The sequence below is a fragment of the Pelobates fuscus genome, chromosome 8 (genome assembly GCF_036172605.1).
Source record: "Pelobates fuscus isolate aPelFus1 chromosome 8, aPelFus1.pri, whole genome shotgun sequence".
NCBI lineage: Eukaryota > Metazoa > Chordata > Amphibia > Anura > Pelobatidae > Pelobates > Pelobates fuscus.
In genome coordinates this window covers 50,589,939-50,617,149 of record NC_086324.1, presented here as the reverse complement: position 1 = coordinate 50,617,149, position 27,211 = coordinate 50,589,939, and the positions used below count along the sequence as shown (strand labels likewise).

Genomic DNA, 27,211 nt, shown 5'->3' with positions numbered 1-27,211 from the left:
CCATTGTATTATATACTTTTCAATAGCTTTACATAACATTTTTCAAATTTGCTCCAAATGCCGACCGAGTGCAAGATTAATTTTCAGTTTTAATCTGATATGAAAATTCTAGGGCTGTAGGCTTTACTTTAAAATGAATTCAAAGTGAATTCAAATTTAAGGTCAAATAAGCCGAACTGTAAATTTTTTATAAGTCAGCTGTGTTTCCAGTTCGGTTACTTTGGCCTCAAATTTGAATTCACACTTTAATGAAAAACCCTGTTGGGAGTTTTAAGACCTAGTGCCAAGGTTCTATTAGACAAAATAAATGTATCTCTTAAACTGCTATTCAGTTCAGCCCTCAATATCATCACAATAGATCTCCCATGAATGGCCACTAGGAGGAGCAAACTAAGTTTACATTATCCATCAGTGCAATCTCACATGACACCACTCTTGAGTGGAAAACAATCTGAACAAGAAACTGGTTCCATAAAGTACCATAAAGTATCATTTTGTGGCCCAGACTAATGGAACATATTTTTAGCTCCTCAATGGATCTGATCTCCTAAGCCCACCCACCCATTCTCAAAGGTTTGGAGGGGACATAGTTCTCCAACAGGAGCTAAAATAATACAGTGGTAGTTTTGAATTTGATGTAGAGATAAATATCTAAGTTCTCTTCTCTGTTCTAGCTTTTTGAAGGTAACATGCACTATGACACCCCTGAAGTACGAAGGTTTGAGCCAGTGGCCGCGCAGTTTGTCCGAATTTATCCAGAGCGATGGTCTCCGGCAGGCATGGGCATGAGGATGGAGATATTGGGCTGCGACAGAGCAGGTAAGATTGCTCGTTACATCAAAGGCTGCAACGCAACTGTGTTAATATTTACATTCCCAAAAATTAGTCTTCATTTTGTGATTTCGTTTTTGGTTTTTTGCTTATCCTTTATTCATTTTATCACATTACATTTTTCTTTTTTCGGAAGTCTCAGCTTCACCAAGCATGCTTGTGATTGAAGGACCACTTATAGCTATTTAACTGTTTTTTTTTTCTTTTTTAAAAGTCAATTCTTTATTATAAAAACTCCATTATTTTTCCTTTAAGAATGTATTATCTCTTTCAAAGACATGCATTTGTATGCACAAATCTCATTAACATTTGTGAGCACATAGCTGCGGTTATTTGGACACATCTAAACTGCAATTGTATATGCATTCCATACACTCTCTCTCTACATTTATGGGAACTACGCTTGTTTTAAAGCGTGTTAAAATCACCCTAGATTACCCGAGGGCAATTTCTTTAGATAGAGCCTAAACAAAGACCTCATTTTTATTTTGAAAATTCAGCTATCCCATCAAGATGTTTGAACTCAACAGGCTTAGCTCTGAAATTTATAGATCGGATTATTCTTTTTGATGTTATATATTTGAAGAAGCCTGTTACCGAATTTTCCAGGGAATCCACGAAAATCTAGATGTGTTTTCCAGATGTGCTTTTGTGACAGATTCTGGAGTTTTAAGGAACTTCATATGGAAACCACATCTCCAGCAGCTTCTGAAACCGGAAGTTCAGAGATGCACTTTCTAAGTGGTCACCCTGGAAACAATTCATCTAGCCTCTGGCATTTTTTCTGATACTTTTTTGACATAATGTTCACATTACATTTTTTTTCCAGTTATGTAGCAGACAAACTGCAATTTAAGGAGGAACTGGTCTTATGTAAATGAAAATGTAAAATATCTGCTATTCTATAATGCAATCAAATTAGTATAATACTAGCAAGGGTTTAGAGGAAGCTATTTGCACTTCTCATTTCTTGTTCAAGAGGCTGGGAAAATTGGAAAGTTAGGAGCACAAAGAAAAATCTTTTCCCCCCCAGCAGATGAAAAAGAAATAAATACTTTGGTTTATTCACTGTACCAAGACTTGTGCAAATTTGACAAGGTTATTTTAGATTTAAGTCCAAAATAACTGAGCTGAAGAATAAGCAGAATTGAAGAATTTGGCTAATAATTCTCAATTCTGTTGCCAATTCCTCACACATCTTTATCTAGTGAATAAACCCCTCTTTGTATAACTACAGCTATGGCATGGACATTTGAATATGAGAATATTAGAATATGTGTTTAACTAGTAGAAAATCATATTTTATCCTTGTCTACTACCTATGTTCTGTGCATAAAAAGGCAGAAAAAAACATTTGTCACCACCGCCATTTTTATATATGTACTCTATCTGTGAAAGAAATCAATTATTAATGTTCCAGATGGTATGAAAAATTTAAATATAAAATTGAAGGTCCTTTGGTGCAGCTGATGCTTCAATTTCATGCCTATGTATAATTAATTTATTGGCATTAACACTCGAACCTTCTGCCCAAAGTTCCTGAAAGTCATATTTACTGCTTGTCCTTGACACAATGACATGGAGTTAAGCAGTCATGTGTGTAATTTTTCTTATTCCATTTTGCGCGGTATCTATTTCACACTTCATTGCACACACGCGCGCATGTCATTCAGTTTTGGTGAATTGTGTTGTGTCATTTCCCAGACATAGACATGTGGTCAGTCCGACACACACGGTGACGTTTGCTTGTCTGCAATTGTAAGTATCCAGCTGGTCAGTCTACCTTTGGTCACTCAAAAGCAAAACCGTAGTCACAAAAAGCGATATATGTCAATTCAGCTCTATGATCGCCATAGGGTTACATCTCAACATGACAGGAAATCTAATCTATTAAACTAGCTAAAGTCCACGTTCTACTTATGAAAATAGAATGGGGGTGCCAGAAAGGTAGATCGCCAGATGTTTTAAAGCCGCAGCTTCCATGATACTTTGCAATTCTAAAGGCATTCTAAAGGCATGCAAAGCAACATGGGAGCCGTAGTTCTACAACATCTGTGGATCTACCTTTGGGGCACCCCTGAAATAGAAGATATCTGGCAAACCAATTACTTTGGATCAAAACTCTGTTTAAGGCCCTTTAATATGACCATTTTGCATTAATGGTATATTTTCCTCATGCAACCTTTGCAGAAAAGCTTATTGTTTGACTGAATGAGTCTAAATTGGTAACCTTTAACATCATTAACACGTCATTCTTCAGGCTAAACGAAGTGGAAATCGTTTTAGTGTATGTGCGCTCATTTTAAGCGTGTGTAAGCGCTGGATTTCTACACATGGACATACGAGTCGTGATTTCTTAATCCCACTTGTCTTCACCTCATTCTTACTTTTAAAAAAATGGTCGGAAAACAAATACTGCGCACCCTTCAATTACACATGTCAGTCTTGATCTCTGGTCTACGTGAGTGAGGCTGACAGCTGCCAGTACTGACATCCTTTCTTTTTTCCCGCTAGCAGCAGAAACCAGAGTACTTGCTGGCTGGGGTTAATAGCTGGCCAGCTTTACACAGAGGTGCCAATGACTAAAGGTTGAAGGTATCAGATGACTGTAGGTCACTAAACGAAGAGCTGCTCTGGCCACGGTTTCCAGCTCCCTAGCGAGTTGCCATTTGATGCTCAAACAGAGATTGTAAATTCCACATTGCTTTGGTTAAGAGAACACAAATGATTCATCCCCAAATTACATGCTTAACCCATTCTGAACCCAGAAGAGCCTGTTTTGTGTAATATATTTGTGTATATATATAAGTATTGTGTAATATATTTTAAAGTAAACTTTTTTTGTCTTGTACTTGAGCTGAACAAACCTCTCAAATATAATATCCTGTAGATAAATGAATCTTTTCTATGTCTCAGGGTTTTTGTTCTAGGATACAATGTGGAATACAGAATATTTATGTTACATCCTTTGTTTTATGATAAATTAAAATTTAGTTTTTTTTTTAAAAAATAAACTTTTTTTTCTAAAATGGGACTGTCTACAGAAATGAAGATAAAATAAATATAAAACACACATGCATACAGTATATAATACAATAGCATAGCATAGCTACTCAAGTCATAATAACAAACAATCAAAACAACAACAACTTCAGTTCTGCAGATTTCAAAGTATATTAATGACTTGTTTGCACTAATATAATATAATATACACCAAGTATCTCTGAATATGTTGCCGGACTAGAACTTCCTTAATCCACTCCCAAGTTTTGGCCATACAACAAGCTAGTAAAGAATCATGGGGAGCTCGGCAACATCTGGAAGCTTCCTGTTGGCTACCCCAAATATCTAACATCATCCATTTACTAATTATGACTGGTTAAAAACAATGACGTGTACGGTTTGGTTAAAGTGTTTGGATAGCTGATAAAAGGAATGCTCAACCTGGCGCTGAAATGCAAAAGAGTACAGAGCACCTGAAGTTTTCTTCCCGGAGCCAAACTTCTCTCTGATGTAATCCGTTGTTTTCGAGCAGTGCCTTGCATCTGGTATGGATCCTTTTTGAAGTTCGGAACGTCTGCTTCCAATTACCGCACTGCTGGGCAGCTCAATCTGGGCTTGCTTTTTTCTGGTCTGCTCCCAGAAGGGGGCTTCTTCTCAGCCGTTCACTTTCTATTTTGCACACCGCAGCGCCGATCGTTTCTTTTCCATTATCTCAAGCAAGCGTTCCTCAACGCAGTTGCCATTATGAGAAATACAAGCAGCTTGGTAGTCCCAAGAATGCATCAGGTGCTCTTAAGGCAAAAACATCGGGAACATTTTATGGAAAGCTGTGTGTGGCCTGGAAATCTGCTCCTGAGAAAAATGAAAACAGCACAAATAGAGCTATCTGGAAATTAATGGCAGATGTGGACAATTCGACCCATCTTGTAAACATTTATATTAATGAATATACACCTCAAGTACTCATTTCTTTATACATACACAACTTTTTCATCAATAAATGTCTTTATGCATTGCTAATTATTCTCACCACGCATGCACATGTATAACAAGAATCAGCGTACATATTAATCTTAAATAGCTCATCAACAAATTTCTAGCTCGATAATTAACATATAGAGTCTGTATTGTCTATTATATTTGTTGCATTAAGTTGAGAAATTTCCGTTAACTATTTTTTTTTTTTTAAATTCTTTATTTTATTAAGGCATGTATAAAGGGTACAAAATGAAGAAAAGGGAAATGCAGGGGTGTTCCATATTAATGGGATGGTAGAGAGACAGTATTTAATTACATTTCCAGGTAGTAAGTGCCTCATTTTTCTTTTGTATGACATTCAATATGAACAGGAACGTTATTTAAACAGTATAAATCAACATAAAGCATGATGTCAGAAATTAGCGTATTAAACTGTTGAGTGATATTTTAGTGGTGGATCGTCGACGTTAATACCTAACAAGAAGTGACCCTATTAGGCTAGCGATTTTAAGCAGAGGTATATTATAACGTCTTGTTATGTGGTGTATGTGTAATGGGCTTCCGTGGCAGTCGAGGTATGATGAGTGGGTTCCTGGTGGTGTCTTGTCAGGGGTCGGCTGCCTTCGTGGGACGTGTCGTCTGGCCACCCATGAGGGGTTGAAGGGTGGGTAAGTCAGTGGTGCAGCGTGTTTGTAGGCGTGTGCCTCTTAGGTAAGTGGTTGGTGGAGGGCGGTGGCAGAGGCCCCTGTCGTTCTTGTGTTCCCCTAACCTATGGGGAGACGGGGGGGGGGGAGGGGAGATTGTGGTTGGAATTAACGGGTTCGTCTGTTTGTGTGTCAGTGTTGGTGGAATATCTGGCGGTGTGTGCCATGAAACATAAAACACAAAGTTAAAACATGAAATTAAACCAAAACTAGGTACATTAGAAAAGAGAGAAGAACATGGAATATTCAGTTGCTACAGTCCGCTTTGCAGGGTGCCACTATATTGTGGCTCGGTGGTATGTAATTATTTCTTTCTTTGTCGCCAACATTGAGGAGGTGCACTAAAGTAGTGCCATTCAAGCTGTGATTAAGTCACTGAGTCTTGATCCTGAGATGGGTTGCGGTTCCGAGCTGGGACAAAGGGTGTCACATTGGGTATGTCCCATTGGTGGTGTGTTGCCGGTCTCGGTGGAGTTCTAGCGCCTCTCGTCAGGTCCAGGGCTGTGAAGAAGGTGGGGGCATCCGTTGGAGAAGACGCTGTGTGCACCTTTCTGTCTTTGATGACCATAAGGGTTCGGGACGCCGACCAGCGGTAGGCCACGCCAGCCTCTCGCAACTTAGTTGTAATAGGTTGCATGGTTTTTCTCCAGTGAAGTGTTGCCCTGGTGACATCCTGATAAAATGTCAGCTGGTGTGATTCGAAGTCCATGGGGGCCCGTTCTTGGAACGCTTTCATGAGCTTTTGTTTGTCTGTAACGGTTTGACATTTGAGAATAATATCCCTGGGCTGGCTCGTTGAAGCACGTTGTGGTCTATTGACCCTATAAGCTCCGTCCAGCGGGATTTGTTTAGCTTGTTTGGCGGGTAGGGATGTAGCCATCAGCCGCCTAAGGAAGTGCGGCAGTTCCTCCGCGGACACCGCATCGGAGACTCCGCGGATTTTTATATGTTTGCGCCTGCTCCTGTCATCCAGGGTGTCCACTCTGTGCGTCAGAGAGGAGTGCAGAGTTCTCATTTGTTGCACAGTGTCCCCTAGGGCTGCCAGGCTCTGCTTGAGATCGATCACGTCTTCCTCCGTGACTTGTACACGGTCAGTGACCGCTTGTACTTCAGTTTTTACTAGGGCGATGTCTGTGTCAAATAGTAGCTTGATTCTATCGTAAAGGTCTGCAATGTCCTTTTTAGTGGCGTGTGCTGGGCTTGGGGACTCTATTACAGCGGCTGTTGCTGTGTCTGGGTTCTTGCTGCCTTTCCCCTTCCCCTCTTCAGGCTCCTGAGGCTCTATGGTGTCTGGGACGGCTGGGGGTGGTGAGAGTTCTGCCGTTTTGGGCCTGGAGCATTTGAGGAGCGTCCCTATATCTCTCGCCTCTGGGATGGGTGCCCCTGTCTGTTTTTGCGTTTTTCGGCCCATGATTGGAGTGTCAGGGTCGTTTTGGAAGGGGTGTATGTACTCACTCCAGTCTGCGAGGAGCTCGGCGTGGTAAGTTGCGGCCTTCAGGCTTTCAGACCGGAGTTTCTGCCGGGTCTTGCGGGGTGGAGCCGAGGCGGATCCGAACCGGAATGGCATGGGTCGATGCAGCAGGGGTTCCCCTTCCCGCTGTAGGCGTTTGTAGTCGGCGGCTTGAAGTTATTTTCGCCGTTTTCGGCGTTTTTAGGCAGTTCGTAGCGGAGCTGTCTGTAATGGCGTCTAGGCTGTAGCGGTGCCAGGCCACGCCCCCCAATTTCCGTTAACTATTAAGGAACATAGAGGATTTTTTTAAGTAAGTTGTCAAGTCAGGATTTTTTTCAGACTAACCCTACAATTTATGTATGTATTTTTTAAACATTGTTATTATGATGAACTAAAAATAAACTCAAATCCATCAAGATAAACTTTAGATAGATTCACACTTTTAGAGCAAGCAAGAACTTCTGTTTAAAGCTAATATCTGCTTAAAAATTCCTTCCTTACAGGCAGTCAGATAAATCCATGATAAATCAGCATCTTCCATTAATTTCCCTTAGATCCCAAGCCCTAAAGCATGGATTAATTCCAGATGCCATCGTATTAATAATCGACTTTTGTAATCCCATTTATATCTTAGCTTCATTTTAAAATAATCTCTTCCTTATGGTAAAGTAGGGCAATTGAGTTAGCATTAGAGTTCTGTGCAGAACATTGTTTGGTAGTGTGTTCTTAACTTGTGTACAAGTTTACTGGCCAAGTGGTGGTTGCGACATAATAATTTATCATTCCCGTAATCCTAGTTTTGTTTCATGAAGCTTTCTGTCTATTGTTCTCCAACATAAGTGTGGTCATTCTAGTTGCTCAAACTGTAATTAAACACGGGCAATGCTTAACATTATCTGTAACCTTCTTATAATAAATCTAGCTGGGGGTCTTTGTCTGGCCACTACATGTCCTGTTTTTCTATCAGCAAAATACCATAATTGCTTCTAATAAGAGTATTGGGAGGATGTGAGGAAGTTATTACAAGCATAATAAGTGCTTATTAAATGGTAGCCAGACTTGACTGAATGGAGATAGGTTTGTTTGGGGAAAAAACAGTCTGTAAGTAAAAGAATGTATCAAACCTTGGAGTCCCGTCTGGCCAGCCAACATCATTAGAAAGAGGAACCATAGACTAATAATAATAATAAAGTTATTTCTGGATGTTAATGAACTCCCTCTTTTTATTTTCTAGACCAGTGATGGCTTAGCTTGGCATCCCAGATGTTTGTGAACTGTATCTGGCTAGCTGAGCTTCCTGGGTAATGTAGTTCACAGACATTTTCAGTTCCAAAATTAACCAGCATATAATATGTATTAACTATTGGCTTTGTATGTCTTCAGAGCCATGTTGATGAGGTCTTTAATTTTACCTCCTTAACTACAGAATCTCTGTCACAAATAATGTCAAGGTACTATCACCTCCTCGACATTTCCACTCTTTTACCACTGTCTGCATTAAAAAAGGGTCAACGCCGACAGCAGGGAAGGACGTGATTTACACTTACAAAAATGGAAGCTTTCAACTGTAGCACTGTGCAGAAATTCAATGCAAAAATCAATACTTCATACAACAATTGGAGAATTCCTTTGGAAAGAATGCCATATGTTAGATGATGCAGAGCAGTCCTTACGCCCCGCTATCGGACCTAAGCATTATTCAGTTCCATTCAGATGGGGATATCAGTAAGACCTACATAGGCCTTGGACTAATTTGAAAACCATTGATAAGCTGGATCTGTCACTAGACATTGGTCTTAATATTTCCTGAGTCTATAGATACGCGATGGGTAGGCTTAGCATTCTATGGGTTTTGGTTAATAGAAATGCAGTCCCATGCAGGAGTGTCTTCTCATACTTCTCATATTTATAGCTAATTATATATTATTATATTATATAGCTAATTACTGTGACATTGTAAATGAAAGACAACTGCACTTTTTGGTGCTAATTAAAAAAAACAACTATTCATAGCCTTTTCCAATTTACAGCAATTCACAATTTATAATCTATAGTATCACAGATCACTGAAGTCAAACTATCATTAGTATCTCGCAGTTATATATAGCTGTGAAGGTGTATATTTAAGTGTTGATAATGGGCATTAATATATGTATACATTTACTGCATGTATTCCCTCTTAATGGAAGAAAGTGGAAAAAGGCAAAGTACTTGCACTTGCATTTTCCATTACTTGTGATAAAAAAAGTTCCATATTACATAGTCGACTGCTGGAACAGAAGTTTTTAAATTTAAGTCCATATTCAAGGAAATGCAACTTTTGGAACGGAAAAAGAATCTCTATGCACAACCATCACTAGAGCTCGTTGTAGTGGTTATAGTAAAACAGCAGGAGGCACCTCTAATGGTTATCTAGTAGACAGCCGCTATAGGTAGTCTTAACCCTGCAATATAAATGTTGCGGTTTTAGATTGCAGGGCTAAAAAAATCAATAAATTATGAATAAAAAAAGAAAAAAGTAACTCATTAACTCACAAACATTTTTTTTTATGTATTTATCTTCTTAGATTTTCTTATATTTTTTACCAATGCATTATTAACCCAATTTCCTTTATGTAGTATTTATTCTGTATTATTCAAGGTTTTTCTATCCTTAAAGTGTATTTTTTTTATTATACTGAGGACTACAACTTTCCCCGGTATTTATCCTATATTCCGAAATCCACTTGCAGTCTTGCAAAAGATATCTCCATAAGCATGCGGTATTTTTCATTCTGTGGACCTCCACACCACTACACTACTGTGTGTTCCTAGTACTAAGAAGATTCATTTTGTGTTATATTGAGATCATGTTCGTCTTTATACCTATCTACCTGTACAGGTGAATACAGCTAAAAGAGTAATTACCAAAACCTAGATGATTGGTCAGAGGAATCTAAAAATGGGTCTTCCACTCCAATACTAAACACAATCACTTAGGTTACCTGTAGAATGAAACACATTTAAGAGTGTTTGTTTGTTCTTTTGCGTTTAACAGAGTATGAAAGTTTTCCATCTTCAATCCTAACATGTTTGATTTAAACTTAGCAAGGCAAATATGTTCCTATTTAAAAATTGGTCCTAGATGGAAAATAAGCAACCCAGCATTAAAATGTACGCCATCTGCTAATCCCAGCTAGGATATAAATACTTTGACTTTTATAGTATGGCATTATTCTTTGCAATTCATTGCTAACAACGACCCTGCTAACTGGAACAAAGACTTAAAACTACAGTTGGTTGAAATTGAAGCCTCTCGCCAAAGAGAGACCGTGGATCAAAGAATCCGGTCTTTCTGCTAACGACGCAAATTATCTTCACATCACAGATTTTGTGCTGTATTTTTCTTTTCTTTCCATTCACGTTTGAGTCCGGTTCCCCGTGTGCAGCACACAGGCGTAATAATGAAACAAAAAGGAGGCGCACTGCTAACCCCTTGCTACCAAGATAACTATATTTATATATAAAGATATTCTTATTTTACGCAACGTAAAGTGCGAATCAGAATCTTAGCCATGGGTTTCTTTTTTAAGGTTGATCTTATCATGTTATACTGGGGTCTGTTTATACAGATACAATTTTTCACGGTGTTCTAATCAGAATGCTCACTAAATAATATGAATCCTGGACCCATAATTGCTGTTAAGGTCCTCTCAATTTTAGCCAGGCACACCTACCTGAGACCTAGGTGGAAGCAGCACTACAAATCCATACTTTCCTACATGTGTTGGCCTTCATCTCATTTTAACACTTCTTTTTGTTTTACTGAGAGAAATGCGTGATCGTCTTGGTGTATGTGGTGAACCAATTTCACAACTTCATTTTTATTTTTGTTTCGTTCTTTTTTTTTTCATAGAAACCAAACCTACCTCAGAAACAGTGGAACCAACTATGAAGACTGAAGAGGCAACAACACAAAGTACCATAGAAGAAGACACCTCTGAATGTGGAGAATCTTGTACGGACACTGAAGGTAATTATTTCAGCACCACCTAGGAATCCCACGTTGGATTTTTTTAAAGGGAAGTCTGTTATTTGCTCAACCTGAAAATCATATTCAATATTTTCTAGTCTAAAATAAACAGAACCAGATCAAAGTTACTGAAATTTAGCTACAGCTCGGCTAATCATATCCAAGATTAATTAGCAAATTTTGCAATACTTTTATATATGCCGTCATTATACTGCTACAGATAAGCAATTAATAGGACAATCCAAAATCCTAATGCACTTCAGCTTGCCGAAGTGGTTTATGTTTAAAGAGTGTCCTCTTTTTTTCATTGTACAAAATGTGCAGATTATATAGAAATTATAGAAATTGGCACTTAAATAAATTAATCTTGTTACGTCACCCCAGATGTCAATAAGACAACTATTCCTGCTATTTTCTGATTGTTTAGCAAAATATAACTAAACTCAAAACGCAAGCAATTGTCCAGAGCACCTGCCTTGCAAAGACTTCTCATTGAACTTCATTTGGAAGTCTGTGATTGGACAGACACAAAGAGTCTGGCCTGGGGAGGAAGGGGAGGGCTTGCAAATGCTGCAGACAAAAAATCTGCAGCTTTTGAATTGTGTTTTTAGATATAAATGAAAAAAATATATATACCGTATATACTCGAGTATAAGCCGAGTTTTTCAGCCCATTTTTTGGGCTGAAAAACCCCAACTCGGCTTATACTCGAGTCAGAGTCTGTATTATGGCAATTTGCATTGCCATAATACAGACTGGGGGGAGAGGGGGGCTGGCAGAGCTGTACTTACCTTTCCTGCAGCTCCTGTCAGCTCTCTCCTCCTCTGCGCCGTCCGTTCAGCACCTCGGTCAGCTCCCAGTGTAAATCTCGCGAGAGCCGCGGCTCTCGCGAGACTTACACTGTGAGCTGACAGAGTGAGCTGCACAGACCGCGCGGAGGAGGAGAGAGCTGACAGGAGCTGCAGAACAGGTAAGTACAGCTCTGCCAGCCCCCCTCTCCCCCCACTGAACTGCCACTGGACCACCAGGGAAGGAGAGCCCCCCTCCCTGCCATATATCAAGCAGGGAGGGGGGACGAAAAAAAAAAATATAAAAAAAAAAAATTAATAATAATAAAAAAAAAGGGGTATAAGGACCACTATGGGAGGGGGGGGGGGTATAAGGACAACTATGGGAGGGGGGGGGGTATAAGGACCACTATGGGAGGGAGGGGGGTATAAGGACCGCTATGGGAGGGAGGGGGGTATAAGGACCACTATGGGAGGGAGGGGGGAGGGGTAAGGACCACTATGGGAGGGAGGGGGGTATAAGGACCACTATGGGAGGGAGGGGGGGTATAAGGACCATTATGGGAGGGAGGGGTGGGGTATATGGACCACTATGGGAGGGATGGGGGGGGGATAAGGAACACTATGGGAGGGAGAAGGGGGATAAGGACCACTATGAGAGGGAGGGGGTGGGATAAGGACCACTATGAGAGGGAGGGGGTGGGATAAGGACCACTATGGGAGGGGGTGGGATAAGGACCACTATGGGAGGGGAGGGGGAAGTAAGGACCACTAGGGGAGGGGAGGGTAAGGACCACTAGGGGAGGGGTGAGTCAGGACCACTGGGGGGGGGGAGTGAAGGAACACGGGGGTGGGGAGGTAAGGACCACTGAGGGAGGAGGAGGGGAAGTCAGGACATATGGGGGGGGGAGGGGGCGGCAAAAAATGTTTTGCCTACGGCGGCAAATATCCTTGCACCGGCCCTGCACACACTGCATTCACACACTGCATTCATGCACACACACACTGCATTCATGCACACACACACTGCATTCATGCACACACACGCTGCACTCATACACACACACACATACTCACACACTGCATTCATTATACACACACTGTAAATAAATATTCAATTAATATATATTTTTTTAGGATCTAATTTTATTTAGAAATTTACCAGTAGCTGCTGCATTTCCCACCCTAGTCTTATACTCGAGTCAATAAGTTTTCCCAGTTTTTTGGGATAAAATTAGGGGCCTCGGCTTATATTCGGGTCGGCTTATACTCGAGTATATACGGTAGTTAAATATAGTATGGATGTGTTAATTTGGGGTATATTAACACATGCATACAGTCCATTTTATTTTATTTTATTTTTTTGATTTGGGCAGTGATGTGTCCCTTTACAATACTTAGCCCATGTCATGTTAATATTTTTTAGGGAACCCAATGTCTAATGGGTAAAACTATTTTAATTCCTTGAAATAATTCAAATTATTGAATTATAAGATCACTTTTTAGTATGCTAGAGTCTGACATTTTATTGAGTACTTGTACCATTTATTACCATTTTGATTTGTGGCCATTGTTTCCAGGTTACTGTAAGGTGTTTCTCAGTGAAACTAATCAGTGTCAGTACATAGTCCATTTCACCCCATCATAATGCATTGCACACTTCAAGTTCTCTGTACACAGAAAGAAGTTTGGCACGTCAAATAGAAGCTGATTATTTGTGCCTCTAGGCTCTCTCCATTCTTCTTGTTGTTTTTGTCTTGTTGGTGGGATTAGGCCGGCTTTGTTCTATCAAAACTAATGTCAAGTTTAAGACATGTGATCCAACTAAACGCGTCTCACAAGAGAGGGATTTCATGTGTTGTTCAGTTCTGGCAATTTACCAGGTATAAAAAAGTAGCCAAGAGTAAAGATAAGTAAAAGCAAAATCTCTCATCTTTTGTTTTTCTTTTCTTAAAGATTTCCAATTCCCGCCTGGGTTTAACTGCAATTTTGATGATTCTGAGGATCTTTGCAGTTGGATGCATGATACGAATGCTGATTTCACGTGGTCCTTCCACCCCAATAGTCCCTGGATTGGGCATCCAGGATCCAGCCCTGGTGAGTTTCCAGTGCTTTGTCCTATTTGTTACTACAGAGACTTGTTAATACATATTAATGGCCTGACATTTGTTGATAGTGGCCTGTTCTTCATCTGAAAGAAACCAAGTGGAATATGGGGTTAAATATTGGTAATATGAGGTCTTCTTTCAAATAAACACTTGTTTGGACAGTGTAGGATTAGCGAAAGATCACTCCTTACTGTACATATTTCAACTTAATACATACGTGGAATTTGGAGAGTGCTTGTTAAATTAGATTTTTGTTAAATTATCTCTGAACTGGATCCAGGGGCTCTCCATTTGAGCTTGTATATTTTAGGAGTGACCACCAATTGCCAAGTGAGCATAGCTTGCACATGCTAAGATCTATTGTTTTTGCACTTGCCCTCCTGCCCAAAGACAAAAAAAGATATACTTGTGCCAAAATAGCTGCGTTAGGAAAATTCACCAACATTTGTTTCTCCAACAACTCAGTTGTGGCCTCTGCAGAGTTGAAGGGGTTAAAAACTAAAGTATCTAAGTCTGCAAAACAACTGTAATACTGTTAACACATTGTTAAAAGCAACACATTGCTGGAGTATTGGGTGTGCAGATGGATAATAAACTCCGTGTGACACCAGTGAGTAATGATTTTCAATATGGCCATCCTGATTTTACTGGAACATGATGCATCGTATAATGATGCTGAGAATCTCTTATCGACTGCGAGAATTGTAGAGGAAGATTGAAGGCTGCATTTAAGTGAAAGGTCTATTTCTTTCCCAACCTGACCCAGTTTAATTAGATGTCCACATTAAGGCCTTTAGTGTTGACCTTATTTTTCAATTCTTCGCCCCGCTGTTTTTATTGGTGCAGGCCCAGAAACCTTTATTAGAGTACAGACATATGAGAACAGTGTACCACGGATCAACAGAGCAAATGTTTTTACAAAGCGTTCAATACAAAATCAGAATATCAGAAGAAAACTGAAAATGTATTACTGAATATTTGTATTGATCACTTTTTATGTTCAGATGGGAGCGGCCACAGAAAAAAACAGAAAACAAGCTATAAATCTATTTGTTTTGTCCAGTCTGCAGAAACGACCATTGTATTTGACATTTGATGTTTCCTAAAGGAACATACCAGGAAGCATAACCACTTCATCTCAATGAAGTGGTTATGGTGCCCTCAGTTTGTGGTTATGGTGCCCTCAGTTTTCCTTTTACATGTTAATATTGTCCTAATATCTATAGTAATAATATTAATTGTAGTTTATCTGTAGTGCTCTGTCTGAGAAATCTATAGGTTTGTTTATGGTTTTTGTCTGAAGTTGTAGGCAAGGTAATTTTATTTTTCTAATGATAGAGCGTGCATTGTACCCAATCACTTGGTCTACCATGAAAACAGCCTGCAGACTTAATCAGACCAGGTCCGTCATCACGTAAGACCTAAGAAGGATTCTTTTTGGGAAAATGAGAGACGTTTAATGTACCTCCTAAAACCAATTACATTTGTTTATACAATTCCATTATTTTCCACGGTACTTCACAACAGGTAGATCAATAACAGGTAGGGGTAAAGGCAGTTCAATATATAATTAAAGAAACTGCAACATAAGTGAAGGTAAACGCTGTGTATGAGACTAGATTTGGGCATGTTTTAGCACTTTGATACAAAAACACAAAAACAGATCTGCATATATTTTCTAGCACTAGATATGCCTTGAAAAGCTAACCCTTGCAAGGCCGAGCAACATCAACAACAACATTATTGACAGCAGACCAATTAGGCAGCCATATAGTTAATATCTTGGAGCCTCCAGCAACAGAAAGAACATGTACAAACCTACTCTTGTTCCCTGCCTATCTCCATCAGGCTAATAATGTTTAATTAATATAATGAGCCTTCTGCATGAAGGAAAAGACCTATTTTTATAACCTATGCTGGGTTTCTCTATTCATTTCCTTCCCCATGAGAAATCGTAATTGCTAGTTATTTCTTTAACCTCTTGTGTACCTTTTGTGTAGGTATCATCATCATCAAGAAAACACATGTGTACCTGGTTCTTACCATGCTTAGTATCATAGTCACATTGATCAATCCAATTTATCCGAGATTGTCTTTAGAAGACAGATAATATAAATCAGTTAGATAGTATGCTGAGTTTTTTTGCATTTATACTGGATGGTATATTTACAACAAATAAGAACAGGAATGGAGAACTCAAAGAATATAGGTGTTGTTGAAATTCTTTTGGTTCTTTAGCACGTAGTTGTTTTTTATTTTTTGGAACTTTTAGGTTCATATAATTAAAATCGTTAAAGAGTTTTGATCGCCATATTTAAGTTTTATGGTCATGTTTTATGGTCAGTTTTATGGTTTCTTAGACAAACTTTATCAGAGTTGTATGGTTCTTAACTGGCTAAAAAAACAAACCTATTTATATTTTGAAATTGTTGCTGGACAGAACGATTTGTTACAGCCCTTTTTAATGGTTTTCATGCTTGAGAACCAATAAATCTGTACTGCTGTCACATCTGATGCTGTCGTACAGAGAGACATGTGCTTATCTGCTGACAACAGTTAATGTTTGGAGGATACAAGGGCGTATGTACTGCTCGCTACTGTTCTCTAAAAATATTCATGATTTTTTTGGAGGTTGCATTAGACCCTCTGTCTAGCCAAACAGAACCTTGAAACATCTCACATCTGTTGAGATTTTTGTTTTACTGTGAATTGTTGGTTCCATTTATTTTATACTTTAATATAATAACAACTTTTATTATACTCTTAGTTCTCACTAGTGATGTCCCGAACGGTTCGCTGGCGAATAGTTCCTGGCGAACATAGCATGTTCGCGACATATGCAATGTTCGGTTCGCCCCCTATCCATCATCATTGAGTAAACTTTGACCCTGTACCTCACAGTCAGCAGACACATTCCAGCCAATCAGCAGCAGACCCTCCCTCCCAGACCCTCCCATGTCCTAGACAGCATACAATTTAGATTAATTCTGAAGCTGCATTCTTTTTTTTTTTTTTTAGACCAGAAGTGTGTTATATTTGAGCATGCTAGGCTGAACGTGCGTATATCATGGCTAGTTGCACTGAGGGTATGAGTATATAGCAGTACATTGTTGTGAAAGATGGCTGTCATGTTTAGGGTGTAGCTTGCACGTTATCAACTGTGTATTTATATCAGCAGCTCCACCACTAGTTATAAATCAAGTGTGAGTCACCCCATGAGATGAGACTAGTGAATAACATAATACATGAACGGGTAAGGTAAAGGCATGTAAGGAACTACGACAATAAACTCTTTAGGAGGTGAAATAATGACATGTTTAAACGCTTGCTACTTTACGATTAGTTAATGTGCAGAGAGCAGTTCATGTGATCAAAGGCATGGTGTGGAAGATCGGCTATAGTGGGACATGCTTGGCAGGCTGCTGTTTACTGCTTGTGCTCATCCGATCCCTTCTGGGCACCAGGTGCAGACCCTGGGAGTCCCTGATACCTGGAACAACAAAGGCAAGTCTCTGGCTGAGTGCCGGGTTCGCGGCTTGAGGTGGTGGAAGCTTGTTTTGTCGGGTGGTCGGATCTGTCCCGGTGGTGCTTCACGTTCGGTGCGGGATTGTGGTGGCTTAAGGTGGAGGCGTGTGCTTGACGTGGGGCAGGCTATGCATTTCTGTTTGTGCCTCCGGTCCCGTCTTCGACGCCTTTTGCGTTGGTGGATTTTAATGGGGACTGCTTCGCTTAGCTGTGGTGGAGCTTGTTGGGGCTGTGGTGGAGCTTGTTGGGGCTTCCTGCTTGTTATTTGCTTCCAAAATTGATTAAAGAGTCTGTCCAGCTTAGACTCCATATCCTGCCATGCTTTGCTGGTACCAGGAGGACACGCGGCTGCCGCCATATTGGGAGAGTCGCAGATGAGTATGTCAGCCTGGGCGGCTGTGCTCTGTGCGTCCATTAGCTCCAGGCAGCCTCTCAGGGGTGGACCGGGATAATCCCCACCGGTCCGAGGGGGGGGGGGGGGGCGGAGCTCCTGCCGGGAAGTAGCTGCTCCTGGGCATCCCAGGATCGGGAGATCGGCCGCCTCTCCCGTCCGGTGAGCACCAGGCCACACTTGCCACGCGGAGGTAAGTAAGACTCTGTCGAGTTGCTGACCGCTATTAAGCATGTCGGGTCTGTCAGGTAGGAGCAACATTGCTGGGTCATCCCCTTCTGGGGTGAAATTCGCTTGTTGATAGCTGCTTAAAGTGAGATATTGAGGGAGCTCACACGAAGTGCGTCTTTCCTCCATGACAGCTAGGCCCCACCCCCCGGAAGCTGCATTCTTATTGAGAGGAGGGACAGTGTAGCTGCTGCTGATTTAATAGGGAAGTTGATAGCTAGGCTAGTGTATTCAGTGTCCACTACAGTCCTGAAGGACTCATCTGATCTCTGCTGTAAGGACAGCACCCCAAAAAGCCCTTTTTAGGGCTAGAACATCAGTCTGCTTTTTTTTTTTTCTGTGTAATCAAATTGCAGTTGCCTGCCTGCCAGCGTGTGTGTCAGGCTCACAGCGTATACTGTGCCCACTTGCCCAGTGCCACCACTCATATCTGGTGTCACAGTAGCTTGCATTTAAAAAAACAAAAAACTTTTTTGACTGTAATATAATAGCAGTCAGTTTCCTTCACACGTGTGCGTTTCAGGGCCTGCCAGGGCACAGTGTCACACCAGTGCAACTCATATCTGGTGTAACAGTAGTGTACATTTAAAAAAAAAATACAGGGGGCTTGTTGTCACCTTTCGGGGACCCTTGGTGTTGTACGTGGCTGGGTGGAGGAAGAGACCTTCAATGACATCAGTGAGGACAAGGAACAGGACATGGCTAGCTTGGTATCCAACCTTGTGCAAATGGGGAGTTTGCGGTTGTGCAAATGGACTGTTTGCGGTTGTTTGCGGTGCGTTAAACGGGGAGTTTGGTCTGTCACTGTGAAGCAGGCGTAACCCTTACACTACCCGATCGATACAACATCATACCTGATGTTTTAAAGCATGTTATTCCAAACTATTTAAGAATGTTAGGTGATTTATGCCCTTTATGGATTAAAACCAGACTCTGCATCAACTAATTTTCCATGGGAGTTTTGCCATGGATCCCCCTCCGGCATGCCACAGTCCAGGTTTTAGTCCCCTTGAAACAACTTTTCCATCACTATTGTGGCCAAAAAGAGTTTTAAAATTTGCCTGCCTATTGAAGTCTATGGCAGTTCGCCCGGTTCGCCCGTTCGCAAACATTTGCGGAAGTTCGCGTTCGCCGTTCGCGAACAGAAAATTTTATGTTCACGACATCACTAGTTCTCACCCATTTCTGACTAAGAGGATGCAGTAAGTAAGATCTAAATTTTTGGGGGAGGATTTTACATGTGAACACTTATCAATAGACCTTATTCATAAAATTGTTCTGTCAGTGCCCAAAGACAAACTGTCGGTGCATGTGGTGTAAGTCAAAACAAAAATCCTAGCCATAGCAAGGACATTGGGCAAGTCCTTTATTTGCACCTCCCATGGCCATGCAAATTGTGTGTTTGATGGGTGGCTGTGTGTATTGTGCGTGGGGAGGTTGTGGGTGTTGTGTGTTGAGAGACTGTGGTTGTTGTATGTGTTTATTGTGTGGGAAGGCTGTAGTGATCTTTAATGGGCCAGCAGCAGGTGCTACAGATGGTTCAGTAGGGGAACGATTCTGCTCCATGCTATTCTTGGTGGGTGGAGCATGTGGTCTGCACCTATGGTGTGTATTGTGCGTGGGGAGGTTGGGGGTGTTGTGTGTTGGGAGACTGTGGTTGTTGTATGTGTTTATTGTGTGGGAAGGCTGTAGTGATCTTTGATAGGCCAGTAGGAGCTGCTACAGATGGTCCAGTAGGGGCGCGATTCTGCTCCATGGTATGCTTGGTGGATGGAGCATGTGGTCTGCACCTATGGTAAATGCTAATCTAGGGACTGCCAAAGGTTAGTGTTCAGACACGTGAAATGCACAGTGGGACTAGCTACTAGATAAATCCAGCTTAAAATCTGTTTCTGTTAAAATAGTCTGATGGGAATATTAGAACCTAAACCTGAAATGAAATAGTGCTGACCAATTCTAGTTTTCAAAACTATTTACTTCGGTTCGCATATACATGCTTTAAAAAGAAAAAAAAAATACATTCCTTTCCAGGGCCCTCACAAAATAAAATCCGTTGTAAAGTTAAAGTCACACCAATCTCCGCAGAGACACTTTTTTTTTTAACCAGCATGCTAGGTATTCTGTAAAACTGTATAACTTGAAAGAGATGCTACTGGTTCAGGGTGGTCTTTCAACTTGATGAAACAGAACATTAGCTCAAGACAAAGAGAAACAGCTGTGAATTTTCTAGCACTTTGGGGACGTACACGTTTTACTGGTACTTTGCTCGTAGCTTGCATGACTGAATATTTCAGCAGATGGAAATATACTCCCCTTTAATAGACACACTTTGTATATTTAGTCAGCATACTATGTATAATAATGTTTATATTACAATATTATAAGAAAGGCATTTGCTTTGTAAGAACATTACGATCTACTAGTTGACATTTTGTTTATTTTTCTGTTACTCGGTTACTTATTAATATAAGTTTTGTGCCCTTTAGTCTGTTTTTTTAAATTAATTCCTTTGATACAGACAGGAGTAGTACTCACTATACTGAAATGTTGACAACCATTTCATCATTCGGCGCTGCTAAATCCCAAATAATTAAAAGGAACAAAAAAATAAATAAAAATAAAACCACTTAAGCCTATGAAGAAGTGCTTTTGAACATTTTATTGTTGTGCTGAGATGGAGATCTAAAAGATTCATATGTTGGTGTCGGCTCGTTGAAGAAAATCATTGGCTTCTTTAATAAGTAAAGTATTTCCAGTTTTTGAGCAGTCTAGAGGACAGTAAGTCAAGATATTTTCATTTTTAGGTAATTTGCCACAAGACTGTCAATTTAAACAATATGTGGTTTAAATTTTATTTTTATTTTTCTCTCTTAATCCAGGTGAAAGCAAGAATTATCTTAGGCTGCCTAGCGGCGGACGAAGGGAAGGGCAACATGCGCGATTACTGAGCCCCAAAATATACTTGCCCGCCAGTGCTCTGTGCATGGTGTTCCGGTATAGGGCCACAGGAACCGGAGGTGGGACGCTGCAGGTATTAAGGAAATCCAACCAAGAGAACAAACTGCTGTGGAAGATTAAAGAAGAGGAAATGAGTGACTGGCGAGAAGGCAGGATCATTTTACACAGCTATGAAGAAGATTATCAGGTAACCAAACTATCAAGTAGAACTGGAACAAACAGAGTTTCCCTTTAAGTCATCAATGCACTGGCCTACAGATACATTTGTCTTATTTAATACATTTTTTCTATTTCAGAAGACATAGTGATTGTGCGTAGTTCTTTTTTTTTCATGTGTATTTAGACGTTTTGTATTTCAATCTTTTTAAATTGACACAGTGTTCCTGATTATAAAATGGCTTAAATTTGTCATAGTTACCATCAGACTGAGCCTCGATTCCCTGACGCTCTTGTGTTTGTGTATCTATCCCGAGGTTAATAAATTGACACCAGCAAGGCACAAGTGATTGCGAATTCCAGTAGATCTGAATTAAAGGGACAGTTCTGGCAGATATGCAATATGAGATTTGTATTAAGAGGATTTATAATGTTTATTTTAATATTACAGGAGAATCTGGATGGCTCCCATCAGAGACTTCAGTTAAGCAGGGTTGTTTTCCTTCTGTTTCTTATGTTGTTATAGCAACTAAATGGTACGCTGCTTGTTATTCAAAAAGCACTGATCTATGGCAGCATTTGGGTCTTTGTGGATGGCGTTAGCTTTTCATGTATTCTGCAGAACATCGCAGTCTTGTCTTGCTATGGGAAAAAAAAAACATAAAAAAAAATGTTCAACACTCCCTGTAGTTTAAACATGTAGGCATCAGCTCGACGTTTCAAGTATGATTGTAATCTCACGGAAATGACACATCATTGCAAACAGCCCAAGTTAACGCAATAAAGACAGTCATCCTTTGAAAATCAAATGAATAATACCTACTCCATTCGAAGAGCTGATTTTCTGTGATATGATGATGCTAATACTTTGTATTCATCTATTTTCCTCCTCTCTAATGCAGTAGCCCACCCTTCTGTTCAAACACAAAAAGCAGGAGTGTCATATTTGCCAAATGCAAATTACAAATGCACACAGAAATTAACGCATTTGATGTTAAAAAAATAAAATAAAAAAAATATAAAAAAAAATTCAAGCTGATAGTGGAAGAAAAAAAATTATAAGACTGCTAAGGAAACACCTAGTATTTTATGGAGAGTCAAGTGAAATACTATACCAATTAGTCACATGCATTACTACCTGATGTCAGTCACACACACGCTTTTACACACCGTTAGTCAGCTGACAACAATTCCATGTGTAGTATAGACATTGAAAATGAATTAAAGATCTGGTGATAATAAGGTGTAGAGAGACGGCACTAAGCTCTGCATGACGTATGAATGCGTCAATAGGTAGAAGGCGTAAAGTGAGGTGATAAGAATTTACATACTTCTGCCACCAATTACAAGCTGTTTATAAGACGCTGCCAACAGTTTCATTTCTTATCTTTATAAGAAATTTTGTTTTTAAAACTGGAAAGAAAAAAATCTTGCGAAAATATCTTGCTGGAATGTAAGTAAGATGTGTATGTGAGATTATTGGCTTAACACCGTTATTTCTTTTAAATATTGCTCAATACATACTAGGAGAGATGTTGAAATCTAAAAATATTTGAAAATTAACTTGCACCTTTTTTTTTTTTAAATTGGTCTTAAGGTCCTTAACGTTCTACCCTGAAATCCTATATTTTGATCTTAAATTACTCTTTTTTTTTTTTCAAGTGAGATATTGCAAACAGATTTGAAGTATTTTATCAAAATATTTGTGAGAAATATTTTATTCATGTAGAACAAATATGCTTTATGTTGAAATAAATATTATAGAAATTCACAAACAAAGAAATTCTCCATACGAGTCTTGAAGGGGGTCTCTTATTTTGCTTGTGGAGGGTTTACACCGACACACTCCAATCCCAAAGACATCTCCTTAAAGGACCCCTATAGTGCCAGGAAAACAAACTTGTTTTCCTGGCACTATAGGGTCTTTAGGTTCCCTCCACCCCCAGGGTCCCACTCCCGCTGGGCTCTAGGGGGCTGAAGGGGTTAAACACTTACCTTTCTCCAGTACCAGGCTCCCTCTGCGCTGGGGAACTCTCCTCCTACTCCCGACGTCAGCGCTGAATGCGCATGCGGGGCAAGAGCTATGCCTGCATTTAAACAGTCTATAGGAAAGCATTTCTCAATGCTTTCCTATGGACGCCAGCATCTTCTCACTGTGGTTTTCACAGTGAGAAGCGCGGAAACGATTCTAGCGGCTGTCAGTGAGACAGCCACTAGAGGCTGAATAAACCCTAGTGTAAACATAACAGTTTCTCTGCAACTGCTATGTTTACAGCTGCAGGGTTAAAACTTGGGGGACCTGGCACCCAGACCACTTCCTTGAGCTGAAGTCGTCTGGGTGCCTACAGTGGTCCTTTAATCCCAGTGGAGCATTTACCTATGGCAAATTTCACCCATGTGTATGGGCTATTGATGGTGGCAGTCAACTTGCACTTCCTCTCTAGCATTTCTTCTCAAGTCGGCACCACTCCACCTGCAAGTGAGAAAGTTTTATAGTGGCTATAAAAAAATAAAATATTTTTGTTTAAAAACAAAAAACAACCCCAGATCTAAACTAAAGCTTATCCCTTCCCTCCATAGGCCAGGGAGAGGGGAATTCTGATCCATGCTGGCCCAGAGGGAGATGCAGCATGTCTGAACCACATTCTTGTGGTCAGCGCTAGGGAATTCATCAGAGTATTGCCTAAGTAATCCGTGGCAACAATCTAATAAAGTGCAGGCAAGGGAGACCTATTACAGCCTCTCTATTTGAGTACCGGCCCTGTATGCCCCACAGCAGGAGAATTGGCTGGCCGGCGAGGGAGATCTTTGATCTCCCCACCGGCCGTGCCGCCCCTCTCCTGCCCGCCTCTCCAATGCTGTGACCTCGGTGGCCATGTAGGAAATAAAGCGCAAGTAGAAAGTTTTAGCTTGTCATATATCACAATGCATACTTTGTTTGCAAGTACTTTACTCAATTTACTCGCATTCAGATTTGTGTCTTTTTCCAGTAGGTCCAGCACAAACAGAGAACTATACAAACCAGACAATATTAGCAGTTGTGACAAATATGGTTTGAAACGTACGTTATAGAAACAACCAGATAGATCTTTTTAGAGATTTTAAACTAGTGCAGGGCTGTCCAACCTGCGCCCCCCCCCAGATGTTGCTGAACTACAACTGCCATGATTCTTTCAATTAAAAAGATAGCAAGGGAATCATGGGAGTTGTAGTTCAGCAACATCTGGGGTCCGCAGGTTGGACAGCCCTGAACTAGTGCAAGATTTTACGATTATATTAAATACTACAATGACGATATAAATTGCCACTGGCAACATTCTGAGCCAGTCTAGCCTTTTCAAGTGCACATCCAAATTATTATTTAAGGCAAGAATTCTGGCTAGAAAACTAGCTAGACATTTTGGGATCTAATTTATTAATCCATTTTGTGCTTGATCACACACTGTTCCATAAAAGGTGACGGTTCAGCAATGAAGACATAATTGAAGAATTGCACTTAAAAAAAAGCACGTCTTCCATTTTTCTTGTGTTGTTGGCTGCCTTTAAAGCCAGACAAGTCCGCATTGATTATGGAAGGAGTAGGCAAACTATATTAATCAAGAGTTAGGAGATGCCTTGGCTTTGGAAAGAGAGGAATTGCATTTTAAAATTCTGATTGTTTAGTCTCTTTTCTGCCAGAGGGACCTGCAGCTAAGGTGCTGTAGACTTTCTCGTTCTGTTCATGGTAGCTACTAGCAACACGGCTGAACTGAACTCGTAGTCAAAACTAGATTTGGAATATGAATTATGCAGATAGTCAGTCCCTGTAGGACTATATTTAACAAAACAACCAGTATGCTGACCCTGAGCCAAACAGCAGTCACGTATTGTGTTGTCGAGCTGGAGAAGTGTCTTCAATAATCTGTTATGTTGTAGAATATTGCAAACCGGAGTACGATATTTATTGATGTTGGAAAAGTAAGGTGGAATCCTAATTTTCTGTTGTAACTGTAGGCGACCAGGTGTACATTAATACATTAAGCAAATTGTCCAAGAGCTCGATATCCATAACATCCTTTGCCCTTTCTATATCTTTTAAATCATGAACAATAGAAAATATTTGTGAGAGTCCAAATATGTGCGTTGATGTGTTTTTGTGTGTGTTTATTTTTTCTAATCCTCGTACATGGGTACATTTACAATTTCAATCTGCCCTTATGCTGCAAACCCATCTTGCACCAGAAAAAGACAAGATCGAATACAGGAATGTGTATTACAAATATCACAAAACACACACACACACACAGACAGGGATATCTGTTACACATACAAGAAGCTACTAAACAACATCATAATAAAATCCAGACCCAGTGTCTAGCCCTGTTTGCACAATATTAATCTGCAGATTAGATACACAGAATATCCTCTGTTACGGATGTCCAGTTGTTACATATCTTTCATAGAAAATAAATTTCCCAAAAATACGTTTTTTTTCAAAAAGTCCATGAAAAGACAGGACAGATTTTCCCAAAGATCATAAAAAGCAGATGATTGAGCCACATGTTGTAGACGGGAAGTGTATAACCCATAACTCAGAGCAGATCAACAGAGGATTATCTTACAATCTGCTGTAAAACTCTGTTGGGCCGTGGAGTAAATAAGAGAAGTTACACATTTCCCTGCTTGACCGTATAACATCCCTCTGCTCAGCTTCAAACTGGCTCTCGCAGTTCTCACTTAAATACCAATGCCATTCTAGCCTCTTACTTCCAAATATCAATCTGTATGTTAGCTGATGATTCAAATCTAGATAAGTGATTGGAATTGCAACTCAAAACCAGACTTTGAAATTCTATCATGTTGTTCATCGTGGACCACTGTTTCATAAAGGGAAAAATGATAACATATCAGTGTTTTTTACCTTATGAGCAATCTGTTATTTCTCTGCTGTGGATGAGCCCTTGGTGACTATGTAACATTAACTGTATTGTTTTGTAGGCTTACTATTACCCATTGTGTTTGTACTTTGCGTTTTTGTACTCATCAATCACGTTGTTGTGTTTGCTCTTTGTATACAGGTTGTCATTGAGGGAATTGTTGGAAAAGGGCAAGCAGGAGACATAGCAGTGGACGACATTCGAATAGCTACTGACATCCCTTTGCAACATTGCATGGGTAAGTGACATTTGATATATTTTTCAATTACTATTAATTATACAATGCCAACATATTCCACAGTGCTGTACGATAGTCAAACAAGAGAAACATTTAATTTTAACGAAGCACGGTGGACATACGGGAACAGTAGGTGAAGAGGGCCCTGGCCAAAGGAGCTTGCAATCTTTTCATGATGTAACTGAATGTGGAACATTGTCAAGGCCACACAAATACTTTGTTATTGTTTTTGAGAATTATTGTACTAATACAAAGTAAAGATGCATAATAATCTACCTGAGTTCAGGGAACTCATCTAAGTAACGTTGGCTAGACTTTGCTACCCCAGATATTTTTTGGACTACATATTTTGTGTTCTGCCAGAAAGAAAGTTGCTTGAACTTTATTGGAAATTTAGTCGAGTGGTTCCCAACAAGTTTCAAAGGACACCAACAGTCTAGTATTTAGAACTTCCCAATTCTGTTTCAATAGGGATATAAGACATGGATTGCTTGTAAGCTTTGAGGACTGTTCTACCATTGATGAAGTCCAGAACAGTCTAGTTGCCTAGGTCTTATAATCTATTACTAGGTAGAACATTCAATTATATCTGGAAAACACTGGACTCTTTTGAAATTCAGTTATTGATCAAAGAATTCTCATTAATGGTCCTGTTTGTTAAATCTCTCTGTGAAGTAGCACAGTAAACCCTTTACTGATATCCTATTTCCGTTCCTAGTGAGAAGTTTACAATCAACCTGGGGACTAAAAATAGAGGCTTTAAAAGCCTCCACATACTGCCAGGTTCACTAGCGAGGTTAGAGCACAATCTGAGTTAGTACGTGCAGTACCTAGGGATACGTTGCAGAGTGGGTGAAGAAAATGCATCATTAGGCCGTGAACAAACAAGAAATTGAAAAATGTTATTGTATCATCATTAACATCC

The 27,211-nt window shown here is 40.0% G+C and overlaps 1 protein-coding gene across 2 annotated transcripts in view; it reads left to right on the top strand.

Moving 5' to 3' along the window:
• Nucleotides 1-27,211, top strand: part of NRP2 (neuropilin 2) — a 120,664-nt gene that overhangs the window by 69,483 nt on the left and 23,970 nt on the right. For both annotated transcript variants that reach the window (XM_063429804.1, XM_063429805.1), the window contains exons 10-14: nucleotides 675-819; nucleotides 10,862-10,978; nucleotides 13,723-13,863; nucleotides 20,898-21,163; nucleotides 26,190-26,286. In XM_063429804.1, coding sequence (XP_063285874.1) covers nucleotides 675-819; nucleotides 10,862-10,978; nucleotides 13,723-13,863; nucleotides 20,898-21,163; nucleotides 26,190-26,286 — 766 coding nt within the window. The remainder of the gene's footprint in view (nucleotides 1-674; nucleotides 820-10,861; nucleotides 10,979-13,722; nucleotides 13,864-20,897; nucleotides 21,164-26,189; nucleotides 26,287-27,211) is intronic.